General features: G+C 42.4%; 1 protein-coding gene across 3 annotated transcripts in view; it reads left to right on the top strand.

The window, feature by feature from the left end:
* DNAH3 (dynein axonemal heavy chain 3) overlaps window positions 1-15,410 on the top strand; it is a 79,734-nt gene that overhangs the window by 45,369 nt on the left and 18,955 nt on the right. For all 3 annotated transcript variants that reach the window (XM_026685692.2, XM_087942148.1, XM_087942149.1), the window contains 12 exons: window positions 594-699; window positions 1,990-2,119; window positions 3,331-3,570; window positions 4,245-4,348; window positions 5,701-5,995; window positions 6,791-6,970; window positions 8,374-8,497; window positions 8,595-8,751; window positions 9,850-9,993; window positions 11,069-11,735; window positions 12,505-12,670; window positions 13,969-14,185. In XM_026685692.2, coding sequence (XP_026541477.2) covers window positions 594-699; window positions 1,990-2,119; window positions 3,331-3,570; window positions 4,245-4,348; window positions 5,701-5,995; window positions 6,791-6,970; window positions 8,374-8,497; window positions 8,595-8,751; window positions 9,850-9,993; window positions 11,069-11,735; window positions 12,505-12,670; window positions 13,969-14,185 — 2,530 coding nt within the window. The remainder of the gene's footprint in view (window positions 1-593; window positions 700-1,989; window positions 2,120-3,330; window positions 3,571-4,244; window positions 4,349-5,700; window positions 5,996-6,790; window positions 6,971-8,373; window positions 8,498-8,594; window positions 8,752-9,849; window positions 9,994-11,068; window positions 11,736-12,504; window positions 12,671-13,968; window positions 14,186-15,410) is intronic.

The raw sequence follows: 15,410 nt of genomic DNA, 5'->3' as shown, positions 1-15,410 counted from the left end.
TTCTCTCCTTTGAAGTGCTGCCAATAACTAGAGTGCCAAATGAACTATAAAAAACCAACTGAAATACAAAGTCCACACAGAGCTTCAAAGATTAATCCGAACAGAACAAATGACTTTGCTTCCTACAAAGGTTTATCTACCTTTGCACTTCCTTTACACCTTATGGGAGGGCCAATCACCTCCAAGCCTTACTCCCAAGTTGCCCCTTTTGTCTCAGCTGCTCTTGCCTTCTAGCAGCTCTGCGCATACGCGCACTGGGAACAGGCTCCCCTTGTTCCTCTGCCTCACTGCTGCCAGACTCTGGAGGCTCCGGAGTCAGCACCCCACTCCCAGATGGTCCTGGCCCCATCTCTGCATCGGATGCAGGGCCCTGGTCCCAGTCCTCTCCAGACTCCCTGACTGGTCCCCGTTCTTCCCCACTATCCGATTCCGCTGCCGTCTGCACAGGCTGCCGGCGAACCACAACATCCAATCCTCCGTCCATGGCAGGAGATCGTGGACAAATGGCCGCCAGTCTTTTCCTTAAGGCCTGATTTCTTTTTCTCCTCTTAACTAGCCAATCTGTGCAATTCAATCCTCTTCATTTCTTCAAGGTGTGGCATGATTTATATGGAGCCTCATCAGCTGGGCTGGAAACCTTTGAAAGATTCTTATCTGAACAAGCTGCCTTCAAATCTACACGACGTGCACATAGAATTGGTGGGCTGGCCTTCATTTTATTTTCATACTCAATAATTTAATATTACTGAGGAGGGGGGAATTTAAATTTAAATGTAAAGTTCAGGTGTATCCTATTGGGTTTATTTACATTTATTAGTGCCCAGATTCCTTGAGAGTCACTTGTGGGGTTACTTGGGAACTGTGGAAATAAACCATGCCAATAACTTGCGGATTTTTCAATAACTAGTTTGTGAAGTGAGTTCAGGATGCTTTCCTTTATCATGTAGAACCTTTCTAAAGCTTTAATGGTTTGGAAAGTTTTCAACCAGGGGTGGGATTCTACCTGGTCGGACCAGTTCTATAGAACCGGTTGTTATGATTCTGCGCAGTCCGGAGAACCGGCAAATCACACCATTGGCTGGCCCTGCCCCACCCACTCACTCTTTACCTGGCATGCGCGCCATCAAATTTGCCTGCATTTGATAAGTTGCTATTTTTCCTTTTTTTCCCCCCCTGACCATCAGCTGTTCTGCTGTGGCAGGAGATTTAGATTAGCTAGAAAGCAGGACATCATTGGATTTCTTGGTTTCTAGCTAATCTAAAAGCAGAGCTGAGCCTTCCTTAGGACTGAAGCTTCTATTTTTCAGTGCAGACTCAGGTAGCAGATTACAGAATGATAGATCTCTGAATGAATCTGTGATTCTGTGAGCAACTCAGTCTGCCTGCCTGCTTTGCCTGCTTTTGAGTAAAAGTTGCTCTTTTTTAGAAAAAAAAACAATATTTACATAAATATTTATAATATTTACATACAAGCCACGCCCAGCCAGTCATATGACCACCAAGCCATGCCCAATCAGCAAGCCACGCCCACCCAGTCACATGACCACCAAGCCACATCCACAAATTATGTCACGCCCACAGAACTGGTTGTTAAAAAATTTGAATCCCACCCCTTCTTTTCAACACTACTGTACAATTTTTATGACAGGGGGACATTGTAATAAAATTATCTAAAAATGCCTGAGGTGTCACGAGATTGCGGGTCTGGCTAGATGAGGAATCACACCAGGTATAGCTCCAAAGCCCTTTGAAACTTCATCTCATCTATAAACACTGAGAAAGTTTAGAGTATCCTTAAATCTCGACTGGTTTCTTGTGCTAAGCTAATCCAAACGTACACGTCGGATCCCATCCACCACTGCCAGAATATCCGCAGTCCAAGACTCTCTTCCTCCTTCCGTTGGCTGAGGATGGGATCTATTACCTATTCAGTGTAAAAGGGGGCGTGTCCTGTGATTCGGTCAACCTCTCAAGTGGTTTGCTTTCCAGGTTGACGACCTTTTTATGTGGCTCGTTCAGCCATCGTTGGAATTTATTCGCCACCATTGCAAAGTCTTGGTTCAGACCTCTCCTATCCATCTGACCCATACCATGATCATGTTGTTTGATTCTTTGCTGGGTAAGTCATAGTCTGTGCTTTGTGGCATCTCAAAACTGAAGGATTATTTTATATTTTTTTAACTTTACTTTACTTTTTACTTTTTACTTTACTTTACTTTTTACTTTATTTTTTACTTTATTTTTTACTTTACTTTTTACTTTACTTTTTACTTTACTTTTTACTTTACTTTTTACTTTACTTTTTACTTTACTTTTTACTTTACTTTTTACTTTACTTTTTATTTTATTTTACTTTATTTTTACTTTACTTTTACTTTACTTTACCTTTTACTTTACTTTTTACTTTACTTTTACTTTACCTTTTATTTTACTTTTATTTTACTTTTTATTTTACTTTACTTTTACTTTACTTTTACTTTACTTTTTACTTTGCTTTTTACTTTACTTTTTACTTTACTTTTACTTTACTTTTTACTTTGCTTTTTACTTTGCTACTTTACTTTACTTTTTACTTCAATTTTTATTTCACTTCACTTCACTTCTATTCTATTTTTCTTTATTCATTTCACTTTATTTATTTATTTTATTTTATAATTGTATTGTATTTATTATTTATTTATATCCCACCATTATTATTTTTTACAAATAACTCAAAGCAGCAAACATATCCAACACACCTTCCCTTTGCTCTTTTCCCCATAACAACGACCCTGTGAGGTGGGTTGGGCTGAGAGGCAGCAAATGGCCCCAACTCACCCAAGTGGCTTTCATGCCCAAGGAAGGACTAGAACTCCCAGTCTCCTGGGGATTGGCCCCAAATCACCCAGTTAGGTTTCATGCCTAAGGCGGGACTAGAACTCCTAGTGATTGGCCTAAAGTCACCCAGATGTCTTTCATGGCTAAGGCAGGACCAGAACCCACCATCACCTGGTGACTGGCCCAAGGTTACCCAGTCGGCTTTCATGCCTATGGTGGGACTAGAACTCACTGTCACCTAGTTTCTAGCCTGGTGCCTTCACCACTAGACCAAAGTGGCTAATTGTACGACAGCTTTGAAAGCAAGAAGCGCCACCAAAGGATGCTGCATTGGCCCTTGGGGCCCTAACATGCTAAGGCAGTGTTTCTCAACCTTGGTAACTTTTAAGATGCGTCCACTTCAACTCCAAGAATTCCCCTGCCAGAAATGGGGCTCTGTGTATGTTGGGAGTGTGTGACTTTCCTCATCTCCCACTTTTCTCTTTTTGGTTGATCTCGTCTTCTTTTGTGTAGATGAAATCAGGAATTCCAACGAGGAGGAACCAGGAGAGGCCATGTCCAGCCAGCAGATAACCTTGTGGCTCCAAGGCCTCTTCCTCTTCTCTCTGGTGTGGACCATCGGGAGTACGGTGAATGCCGAAGGACGGAAGAAATTTGACCATTTTTACCGAAACCTCTTGATGGGAATGGATGACGAGAACCCTCGTCCCAAAAGCGTGAAGCTAACCAAAACCAATCTCTTTCCAGAAAGAGGTACGACTGGGAAACCCACTATTTAAAAAGGGATTGAGTTGGAAAAAGACGTCATCAACTTTTCAGAGTGGGGAGGGTTGCAGTTCAGAATAACTGAGATGGGAGGGACCTCTGAGGTCTTCTAGTCCAACTCTCTGCTCCAGCAGGAAACCCTATACCGTTCCACACAAAAGACTGTCCAATTTCTTCTTCAAAACTTCCAGTGATGGGGCATCCACAACTTCTGGAGACAAGCTGTTCCACTGGTTTATGGTTCTCACTGTTAGGAAATTCCTCCTTAGTTCTTGGTTGCTTCTCTCCTTGATAAGTTTCCATCCGTTGCTTCTTGTTTTGCCCTCAGGAGCTTTGGAGAATAGCTTGACCCCCTTTTCCTTCTGGAAAGAGCAAAATTCCAGGAGTGATCCACTGTGGCTCTAATCATTAATTAGATATTAAAACTCAATTTAAAGTTTTTCAAGTCAAATAGTGGTTCTAGCTTGGCTTGGCCCTCTTCTCCTTGTTCCCTTCTCCACCATCTTAAATATAAACCCAGGGAGGCCCTTCAAAGTTGGCTGTGATTTTGACAGTATTTTGGGTTTGGAGTCAGTAGTATCCACGCATGATAACACTCCATGTTCACTTTGCTGTTTTTGACAAGCTTCTTAAAAGGCTTTTTATCCCTCTTTTGCAATCAGGGTCTGTGTATGACTTTTATTTTCATAAACAAGCCAGTGGACAGTGGAACATGTGGATAGAGTATATCACGAAGGAGGAGCAAGCAATTCCTGCCAGCACAAAGGTAAAACGGTTGTGCTTGTTTGTCAGCGTGATCAGGAAATACTGATCATTTGATCTTTATTTAAGTAATTCATCCATTTCACTCCTCATCCAGAAAGCTTCCCAGCATCATCCTCTTTTAATGTTTCCACACCTTGCGAGGTTGAGTCTGGGCTAGTGGCCAGATGTCCTTCCTGTCGCCAGTGTGGAGTTTTGTTCAGCAGATATATTCCCATTGTGCCCAGAGAGAGAAATATCTGCCTCTACCTAGGATCGAACTCACAGCCTCCTGATTGTGAGGTGAGAGCTCCACCTCTAGGCCACCACACCACTCAGAAAGCTTCCCAGCATGACTTATATAAATCAATGGGGGAAAAAAAAACTGTTCCTTTCCTCAGGTTTGAGATCTAAAAAGATCACAACATAAGAGGAAAATAAGTTGGGGAGGGCAAAGGAAAATGAATGTGTTTTTCAATCTTGCAAAGATCTTAATATTGGTACAACCTGGTGAAATGCTGGGTGATTGTTGGGGGTGAAGGGAAGATGAGAGAACCTGGGATCCCTTTCCTTTTTCTGATGGAGCCTGCATCCCGTTAAATGTAGGAGCAGAGAGTATATATCTGTTGGCATGGACCTTGCTGAAACAGATGGCCTTTGGAAGTGTTTCTAGCAGTATAACCTGGAAACATGTCCCCTAGGGATGAAATTACTCCATGTCAGGCCCCAAGAACCAAGAAAGACATGAGGAATTACTTCTGAGCAGTTTCCTTTATGGTTCCTCACTGATAGACAGAATCTTGCCAAACTAAAGCAGATGATTAGCACTATATAACATATACTCTGGGAACTATTAGAAAGGAACCGTCTTAATTCTCTTCCTCACAAGCAGACTATCTAAACTTCACTGTTTCTTGGTCCTCTGCAGCTCCTCCCTCCTGGGAATCCAGACTACATTCCACCACACTAAACCCATCCTCACTCTTCTCCTGCTCCACACCCAAGTTCTATGTAGACCCCGGGACCATTCGACAGCATCTCATCACTACACTAAGCCATCTTAGTCCCAAAGGTGCTTTTTCCAAAAGGCAACTGGACTTCCTTGGTATTTTTTTTTCCTTGAAACGTTTCGCTTCTCATCCAAGAAGCTTCTTTGATTCTCTATGGAGGATTGAGAATCTCCACAGACATTAAACCATCTTAAGGTTACTCGTGGTTTATTGAATAAACCACCGGTGAAATATTTGTAGCTTTGTGATGCGGGAAGCCAACTAAGTTCTGAGAAGCTCCTGTAACCCTCCATGCCTTTGTCATCTAATTCCAAAACAAGTGAGAGAAGTTTCTCCTGAGCATCTGAATCCTCTCTCATCACCATAGGTCTCCGAACTGATCATCCCCACCACAGAAACTGCCCGGCAGTCCTTTTTCCTCAAAACCTACGTGGAGCATGAGGTCCCCCTGCTGTTTGTGGGACCCACCGGGACCGGGAAATCGGCCATCACCAACAGCTTCCTGATCCAGCTTCCCAAGGCCAAATACGTACCAAACGTCATCAACTTCTCTGCCAGGACCTCTGCCAATCAAACTCAGGATATTATCATGTCGAAGCTGGACAGAAGACGGAAGGGACTGTTTGGTCCCACCTTAGGGAAAAAAGCTATTGTCTTTGTAGGTGAGAGAAGAAGCTTTATCTTTTCGGTTGTTTCTTTCAGATTTGGGACATTCTAGATTCCCACGTCTTTCCTGAGCTGTGTTTAGTTTCATCCTTGGTCGGTAAAGTCTGGGTTGTAGAAACTGCAAACCGTGGCTTGCAGAAGTCAGTGGCTGGATTCACCCCTGGTGCTAAGCTATAAGCCACAGCTGAGCTGAAAAAAAATAATTATATGTAATAGGTTCTGTGTCGCTAGCATGAAAAGCTAAAATATTTCAAACTTGTGTTAATCAAGTGGCGAAGAATATAAATTACGAAATGCAGTCTTCCTCGTTTCTAGAAATCATTTTTTTTCCTTTTTGTCTGAACTGATTAATATCAGCAATCTCGATGTTCCTTAAAAAAAATATATCCATCGCATCGTTGCTCTTCTTTGGATATCTAAAATTTATCATTTATTTATTGAATTTATACACTGCCACTCTTGCTATCCAGCACTCTGGCTGGCTTACAGCAGAGTAAAACCTTAAAAACCTTAAAACGATAAATATTAACATTCAGAATGATCAGAAATTAACTAAGGAAGGAACAAGTATACAACCGGGTGGAAGTGGATTTTTCTGTTAATCCACTATGCCTCAATAAATACATTGATAAAATATATCGATACACAGCAAGTTTATAAATCAATATCCTTCCTAAATGTGTCTAAAACCTCTCTGTATTTCACTGAAATGTATCAACCTTCTTCCTACCTGTGTGAAAATAATACCTAGGTTTTCCCGTCTGTCTTGAGCATAACCGTATTTTTCCTAGATGACTTAAACATGCCAGCCAAGGAAATATATGGGGCTCAGCCCCCAATTGAACTCCTTCGGCAATGGATGAACCACAGCCACTGGTATGATAAGAAAGATACCACAAGGTTGGACATTGTGGACGTCCTCTTCCTTTCGGCCATGGGCCCTCCCGGTGGTGGAAGAAATGATATTACAGGTAGGGAGTGTGCTTCAACTCAAGAAGATATGGTTGGTCGAAATAGGGTTTATTTATTTATTTAATTGATTTGTCAATCGCTTACAAGATAATAGGCATAAGTATAAACATAGTTATGAATACATGAAATGGATACATATAAGAAAAATAAAAAGATCAATAGGACAGGCATGGTAGGCACGATGGTGCGCTTATGCACGCCCCCTACAGACCTCTTAGGAAAGGGGTGAGGTCAATAGTAGACAATCTAAGGTTAAAGTTTTTGGGGTTTGGAGAAGAAACCACAGAGTCAGGTAGAGTATTCCAGACATTGACCACTCTGTTGCTGAAGTCGTATTTCCTGCAATCACGTTTGGTGCGGTTAACCTTGAGTTTGTATCTATTGTGTGCTCTTGTATTGTTATGGCTGAAGCTGAAGTATTCATTGACAGGTCTAGACATACCTAGAACAAGATCCCTTCCAACTCTATTATTCTATGTTCTAGCACCAAGTTTAGTTGGTGGCTGACCACAGGATTTCTAGCCAAAATGAGAATCCCAAGAAAGGAGCCAGGGGTCCATTTCATTCTTGTGATTTGTTTTTAAATCCCACCTTAATTTTATATATATATACATATATATATATCAAGGCGATGAATATACACAATGCTCCCTCCTCCTATTTTTCCCCAACCACAACCCTGTGAGGATGGCTGTTCTGAGAAAGAGGGATAGCATCTTGACTTTGGCCGTACTCTGCAGGCATCCCTACAAAATCTCTTAAAACATAGAATCGTAAGGTTGGAAGGGATCCTAGAGATCTGCTAGTCCAGTCCCCTGCTTGAGCAGGAAATCCTATACCCTTCTGGACAAATAGTTGTTCAGTTTCTTCTTGAAAATCTCCAGTGATGGAGCACCCGCAACTTCCGGAGGGAAGTCATTCCACGGATTAATTGTTCTCATTGACAGAAAATTTCTGCTTATTTCTAGGTTGCTTCTCTCCTTGATTGGTTGCTTCTTATCTTGCGTTCAGGTGCTGTGGAGAATAGGTTGACCCCCCTCTTCTCTGTGACGGCCCCTCAAATATTGGAAATCTTCTATCATGTCACCCCTAGTCCTTGTCTAGAAACACGCTTGCTTAGACACATACTTTGTTAGACCACACCTAGACTTCTTGTTACTATCCTCACAAGAATTGGCTGCGCTGCTTTGGAACTTAAGGGCCATGGGCTACAAGAGTCCTCAAGCTTCATTGGTATGGCCCCCTAAGTCATCAGGTGCAGAGATCACCTGGGACCTGTGGAGGGACAACTGTAGTTTAAGAAGAGTTTGCCAGTAGTCTCAGATATCTGCCTTATGTGACCAAGAGGGAGATGCAGAGTGTTCAATGACCCTGTGATCTTCTCCTCTCCTTGCATCTCCAGGGCGCTTCATGCGACATCTCAACATCATCTCTATCAGCTCTTTCGATGATGAAGTTTTAACCAAGATTTTCACTTCCATCGTAGACTGGCATTTCGGCAAGGGCTTTGAGGCCGCATTTTTAAGGTGAACGTCTCCTTTCCGATCTATGTTGCTGGATCCATGGCTTGATGTTCTGCTGACTCATAATCGCCTCTCTTTTTGGCACTTTTTTTTTTTAAAGGCTTGGCAAAATGCTGGTTCATGCGACCATGAATATCTACAAGCTGGCCATGGAGAACTTCCTCCCCACCCCTTCGAAATCTCACTACGTCTTTAATCTACGTGATTTCTCCCGTGTGATTCGAGGGGTGTTGCTATGCCCGCATACACATTTACAGGTGTGTGTTTTTATTTTATTTATTTTATTTATTTGTTTTGTCAATTGCTTACAAGATAATAGGTATAAGTATAAACATGAGTAAGAATACAGGAAATAGGTACAAATAAATGGGGAAAATAGAACAGGGACGGGAGGCACGATGGTGTGCTTTACGCACGCCCCTTACAGACCTCTTAGGAATGGGGTGAGGTCTATAGTGGATAGTTTAAGGTTAAAGGAGTGGGGGTTAGAGGATGTGACAACATAGTCAGGTAGTGCATTCCAGCATTGACCACTCTGTTGCTGAAGTCGTACTTTCTGCAATCAAGTTTGGAGCGGTTTACCTTGAGTTTGTATCTGTTGCGTGTTCTTGTATTGTTGCGGTTGAAGCTGAAATAGTCATTGACTGGTAGGAGAACTAGTGTTCTTCCTCTCCTTCTCCTTCTCCTTCCCCTTCTCCTCCTCCTCCCCTCCCTCCTTCTCCTTCTCCTTCTCCTTCTCTTTTATCACTTTGGATGTCAAGGGACATACAAAGTTCTGGTTCTTGCACTTCTGGTGGCCTCCACCATTGTTATTTGACACTGTTGTAGCATGTCTTTGATGTTGTCTTACCATCTTCTGAGTCTGGCTTGTATCCTTTGGCCTCCTCCCCTGTTTGTGTATGCCTGGTATGGTATAGAGTTCCAAAACACAGTAAGAGAAGTTTCTGACATTTTTGTTTTTATAACAGACATAAAACCAATGTTAGGGCTTCCTGCCTCAAAGGGATAGGTAAGCACCTTGCAACTTTTGTGTGGTTTGGGGTTAGAGGAAATTTGGGGCACTGTAGAAAATTGCTTCCATTACTCTGGGCCTGGAGTAGCTCATCGTTGTTTCATAACATTTACTAAAGACATTCTGATGGATCAAAGCAGTGATGTAGGAGGTGAGCAGACTGAGTTGGAGGGCGGAGTTAAATATGTCATTAGTTTGGAGTCGCTGAACTCAACAGATGCTCCTGATTATTTGCATGTGCCAAGTAAACCAAGACGATGTCTTTGTATCTGTCTCCTCTGTCCCCAATTTGATCTTACATATTTTTTGGAACACCCTTCCTGTTCTTCCTTTCGTTTGGCAGGATGGAGAAAAACTGATCAGGCTTTGGATTCATGAAGTTTATCGAGTCTTTTATGACCGCTTGATTGATGCCGATGACAGAGAAGTGTTTTTTAATATGATGAAAGAAACGACCTCCGACTGTTTTAAGCAGAGTGTCGATAAGGTGGGCCTTTTAAAGCAGAGACAGTTGTTGGGCAACCCAGGAGGTATAGGTAGTCCTTGACTCCCAGCCACAGTTGAGAACAGAATCTCCATTGTTAAGCAAGGAGGTTGTTAAGTGAGTCCCACAACCTTTTTTTGACATGGTTGTTAAGTGAGTCGCTGCAGATAAGTGAATCACGTGATTATTAAGCAAATCTGGTTTCCCTCCATTGACTTTACTTGTTAGAAACCAGTTGGAGAGGTCACAAGTGGAGATCACATGACCCCAGGATGCTCCAACTATCCTAAAGACATGCCTCCCTCCCCTCTCTCTCACACACACACATGCGCAGAGGTTGGATCTTTCTTTCCCCCTGGCCCATACAGGCAACACCCACGCAAGTGACTTAGAGTTGGCCACGCCCACCCTGTCATGTGACCACCAAGCCACGCCCAGCCAGTCAGGTGACCAAGTCACGCCCAGCCAGTCACATGACCACCAAGTCCACGCCCAGCCAGCAAGCCACACCCAGCCAGTCACATGACCACCAAACCACACCCACAAATTAAGCCTTGCCCACAGAACCGGTTGTTAAGAAATTTGAATCCCACCCCTGGGATGCTCCTGTCAGTTGTAAGGAAGAGGATTGGTTGCAGGTCACTTTTTTCCCAGTCCTGTTGTAACTTTGGCCACTGAACGAGTGGGTTGTAAGTCGAGGATTACCTGTAATGTAATGCAGACATCTACATGGGTAAAATAATGGGATGCACCATTAGGAGTGAAGTTTTTCTGCTGAAAAAAGGCAGATCTTGGTGGCTTTACAGATGGTACGGTAGGAAGAGGGAAACCCTATAGATTATAGAGGGGAATTTATTTCACAGAGATGGACTCACAGTTGAGAAGGCTTAGGGTCAAGGATTACTTCAAGAGTAGGAGTGAAATTTTCTGCTTCTCCTTGTGGTGGGAGAAGATACCTCCACCATATACAGATGAGATTCTAACCCTAACCTTTGAGACGCTCCCCACCCCGTGTAAACTGTTCCTATAAGAAAAACAAGCCCAATTGATCTAGGATCCTCTTCTACCTCTTCCCCAGGTACTAAGCCATCTGTCAAAATCCGGCAAAATCACGGATAACAACATTCGGAGTCTCTTCTTTGGAGACTATTTTAAGCCGTCCAGTGACAAGAAGATATACGATGAGATCACGGATTTGCACAAGCTGACATCGGTCATGGAGTACTACCTGGAGGAATTCAACAACATCAGCAAGGCTCCCATGCCTTTGGTGATGTTTAAATTTGCCATCGAGCACATTTCCCGCATCTGCCGTGTCCTGAAGCAAGACAATGGCCATCTGCTGCTGGTGGGCATCGGCGGGAGCGGCCGTCAGAGTGCCACCAAGCTGGGCACCTTCATGAACTCTTACGAGCTCTTCATGATTGAGATCACCAAGTTCTACACCATGAACGAATGGAGAGAGGACGTTAAGAAGGTCATGTTGCAATCGGGCGTGGCCAACAAGAGCACTGTCTTCTTGTTCTGTGACAACCAGATCAAAGACGAGTCTTTTGTGGAGGACATCAACATGCTTCTGAACACGGGGGATGTGCCTAACATTTTTGCAGCAGACGAGAAGGCGGACATTGTGGAGAAAATGCAGAGCGCAGCGAGGACGGAAGGGAGGAGAATCGAAGCCACCCCTTTGGCCATGTATAACTTTTTCATTGAGCGGGTGAAGAAAAATCTGCACATTGTTCTAGGTATGGCTAGTTCTAGAGCCTTTTGATTCAACATCTTGAGAAAAATCTATCCGTTGTTCTAGGTATGACTAGGTCTACAGCTTTTGATTCAGCAGCTTAAGAAAGATCTACACATTGTTCTAGGTGTGTCTAGATCTACAGCTTTTGAATCAGCAGCTCGAGGAAAATATACATTGTTCTTGGTATGGCTAGTTCTAGGGCTTTTTGATTAAGCATCTCAAGAAAAATCTACTAGATATATGCTTAGGTCTTGGACATTTTGATTGAGCATTTCAAGAATTTTTTTTAATTGAGTGTATGAAATAAAAAGATATTCAGATATCACTTGTTTGTTGAGCACATTGTGGAAAATGAATAGAATAGAATAGAATAGAATAGAATAGAATAGAATAACAGAGTTGGAAGGAACCTTGGAGGTCTTCTAGTCCAACCTGTGCCTAGGCAGGAAACCCTACACCACTTCAGACAAATGGTTATCCAACATCTTTTTAAAAACTTCCAGTGTTGGAGCATTCACAACTTCTGGAGGCAAGTTGCTTCACTGATTAATTGTTCTAGCAGTCATACTGTGTTTGACAATGTGGCAAATGTTGGATAAGTTAAACCATGGCTTCCTTAAGTATGAAGCTCTTCCTTTTTTCAGCCTAATTTCTGTAAATGTGACCAGGTTGAGGTCTCGTGATCTAACACCTCCAGCCAACATTAGATCAGGAATCATGCTAATAATGGACTCAGGAGATCTGAGAAATGATCACCATCTCTTTTTCAGCAATGAGCCCCATTGGAGATGCATTCCGGAATCGTTTACGGATGTTCCCGTCACTGATCAATTGTTGCACTATCGATTGGTTCCAGAGATGGCCCACAGATGCTCTGGAAATGGTTGCCAACAAATTCTTAGAGGATGTGAAGTTGGAAGACGAAATAAGAAAATCGTATGTTAAAAAATAGAGTTGTTTTCCCTTTCCCTTCCTCTTTTCTTCTCCGATTACCTTGCTTTTTAGGATACACATGCTTGCAATGCAAATTAATAATGTTTTCTAATAAGTATGCAAAAGATGAAGCTGTAAAAACAATTGGCAACCTTTGCCACATAACTCATAACAGCAGCAAAATGGCTGAAGGACACAGAATCACGGTTAAAAGTTCAGGGCAGTTAAATGATCCACGTTCAGACTGGAATAAATAAGTTCAAAGCTTATCATAAATGACAGCCAAATGCAGACCTGTGTGCTTAATGATAATGATTGAGTCCTTTGATGATGAGGAATGTCATTTATAATAACCATGGAGTCCCTTGTCCATTTTAGTATTGTAAGTATTTTTTTACAGTGGATTCTTGGTGCATATTCACTCAAAATGACTTTGTCAGTTTGGTTTAATCGTACTTGAACTATGAACACTGCCCACACCTCCTAAATCAATACAGGTAGTCCTTGACTTACAGCCATTCATTTAGTGACTGTTCAAAGTTACAGTGGCACAGAAAAAAAAAGACCAATAGTCATAGTTTACACTTACAACCATTGTACCATCCCTGTGGTCACATGATCAAAATTCAGACATTTGGCAACAGGTTCATATTTATGACATTTATGGTATCTGAAGTTCCAATATTTGAGGGGCTGCCACAGGGAGGAGGAGGGGGTCAACCTATTTTCCAAAGCACCCAGAGGCCAGGCAAGGAATAATGGGTGGAAACTGATCAAGGAGAGATTCAACCTGGAAATTAAGTGAAATTTTTCTGACAGAACAATCAACCAATGGAACAGAAGTTGCCTTCAGAGGTTGTGGGAGCTTCATCCCTGGAGGCTTTCGAGAAGAGACTGCACTGCCTTCTGTCAGAAATGGTGTAGGGTCTCCTGCTTGGGATGGGGGTTGGACTAGATAAGCTACAAGGTCCATTCCAGCTCTATTAATATGTTCATGTGAACCTCTGGCAAGCAAAGTCAACGGAGAAGCCAGATTCATTTAACAACTGTGTACTAACTTAACAACTGCAGTGATTCACTTAACAATCATGTCAAGAAAGGTGGTAAAATGGAGCAAAACTCATGTAACAATTGTCTTGCTTAGCAACAGAAATTTTGGGTCAATTGGCGGCCTTAAGTCGAGGACTACCTGTACTTAATCAGACTTCTGCAGCTGTTATATTTTCATAGAGAAAATCTGATTTTTTTTTTACTCACTTGATCCCATTAACTATTTCTAACCTGTCCATGTTTTCCTGCAGGGTTGTATTCATGTGCAAGTATTTTCAAGAAAGTGTGCGTGAACTCTCGGTCAGTTATTACAACATTCTTCGAAGACACAATTATGTCACCCCCACATCCTACTTGGAGTTAATTCTGACTTTCAAAACCCTGCTCAACAACAAAAGGCACGAAGTGGACATGATGAGAAACCGCTACCTTGTAGGCCTTCAAAAACTTGACTTTGCAGCTTCACAAGTACGTTTGGGCTTGGATTACTAGCGAAGGAATATCAAGTGATGGGAATTTTTTTTTTCAGAAGCCAAGATTTGTAGCTTACTCTGGTTGCCTAGATAGTTTGCTCCCACTTTTCATTCTTCCTGTAAACAAGTTAAAGAAATCAGGAAGTGCAGTTTATTGGGACCTGGGATTGTAGCACTGCCCCAATTATCCATCCACTCACCCACCCACCCATCCATTATCATCTATCTATCATCCATCCATCCATCCTTTCTTCCATCATTTATCTTTCTTTCCATCCGCCCATCCATCCATTATCATCTGTCTGTCTGTCTGTCCGTCGATCCACCCACCCATCCATCAATTTTTCCATCCATCCACCCACCCATCCATCCATCTATCAATTATCATCTGTCTATCTATCATCCATCTTTCCATAATATCTTTCTATCCATCCATCCACCCACCCACCCCTCTTTCCATCATTTCTTTCTGTCCATCCATCCATTTTTCCACCCACCCACCCGTCCATCTATCCATTATCATCTATCTATCTATCTATCTATCTATCTATCTATCTATCTATCTTCCATCTTTCCATCATTTATCTATCCATCCATCCATCTTTCCATCCATCCACCCATTCATTATCATCTGTCTGTCTGTCTGTCTATCCATCCATCTTTCCATCCACTCATCCATCTTTCCATCCACTCATCCATCCATCTATCCATTATCATCTGTCCATCCACTCATCCATCTTTCCATCCACCCACCCACCTACCCCTCTTTCCATCATTTCTTTCTGTCCATCCATCCATTTTTCCACCCACTCACCCGTCCATCTATCCATTATCATCTATCTATCTATCTATCTATCTATCTATCTATCTATCTATCTATCTTCCATCTTTCTATCATTTATCTATCCATCCATCCATCTTTCCATCCATCCACCCATTCATTATCATCTGTCTGTCTGTCTGTCTGTCCATCCATCCATCTTTCCATCCATTCATCCATCCATCTATCCATTATCATCTGTCCATCCACTCATCCATCTTTCCATCCACTCATCCATCCATCTATCCATTATCATCTGTCCATCCACTCATCCATCTTTCCATCCATCCACCCGTTCATTATCATCTGTCTGTCTGTCTGTCCATCCATCCATCTTTCCATCCACTCATCCATCCATCTATCCATTATCATCTGTCCATCCACTCATCCATCTTTCCAT

This window comes from Notechis scutatus, chromosome 12 (genome assembly GCF_049901735.1).
Source record: "Notechis scutatus isolate UNSWTSFEM ecotype Mainland chromosome 12, rNotScu1.2, whole genome shotgun sequence".
NCBI classification, from domain to species: Eukaryota; Metazoa; Chordata; class Lepidosauria; order Squamata; family Elapidae; genus Notechis; species Notechis scutatus.
The sequence above is the reverse complement of the archived record's forward strand: the minus strand, read 5'-3'. Positions and strand labels throughout refer to the sequence as shown.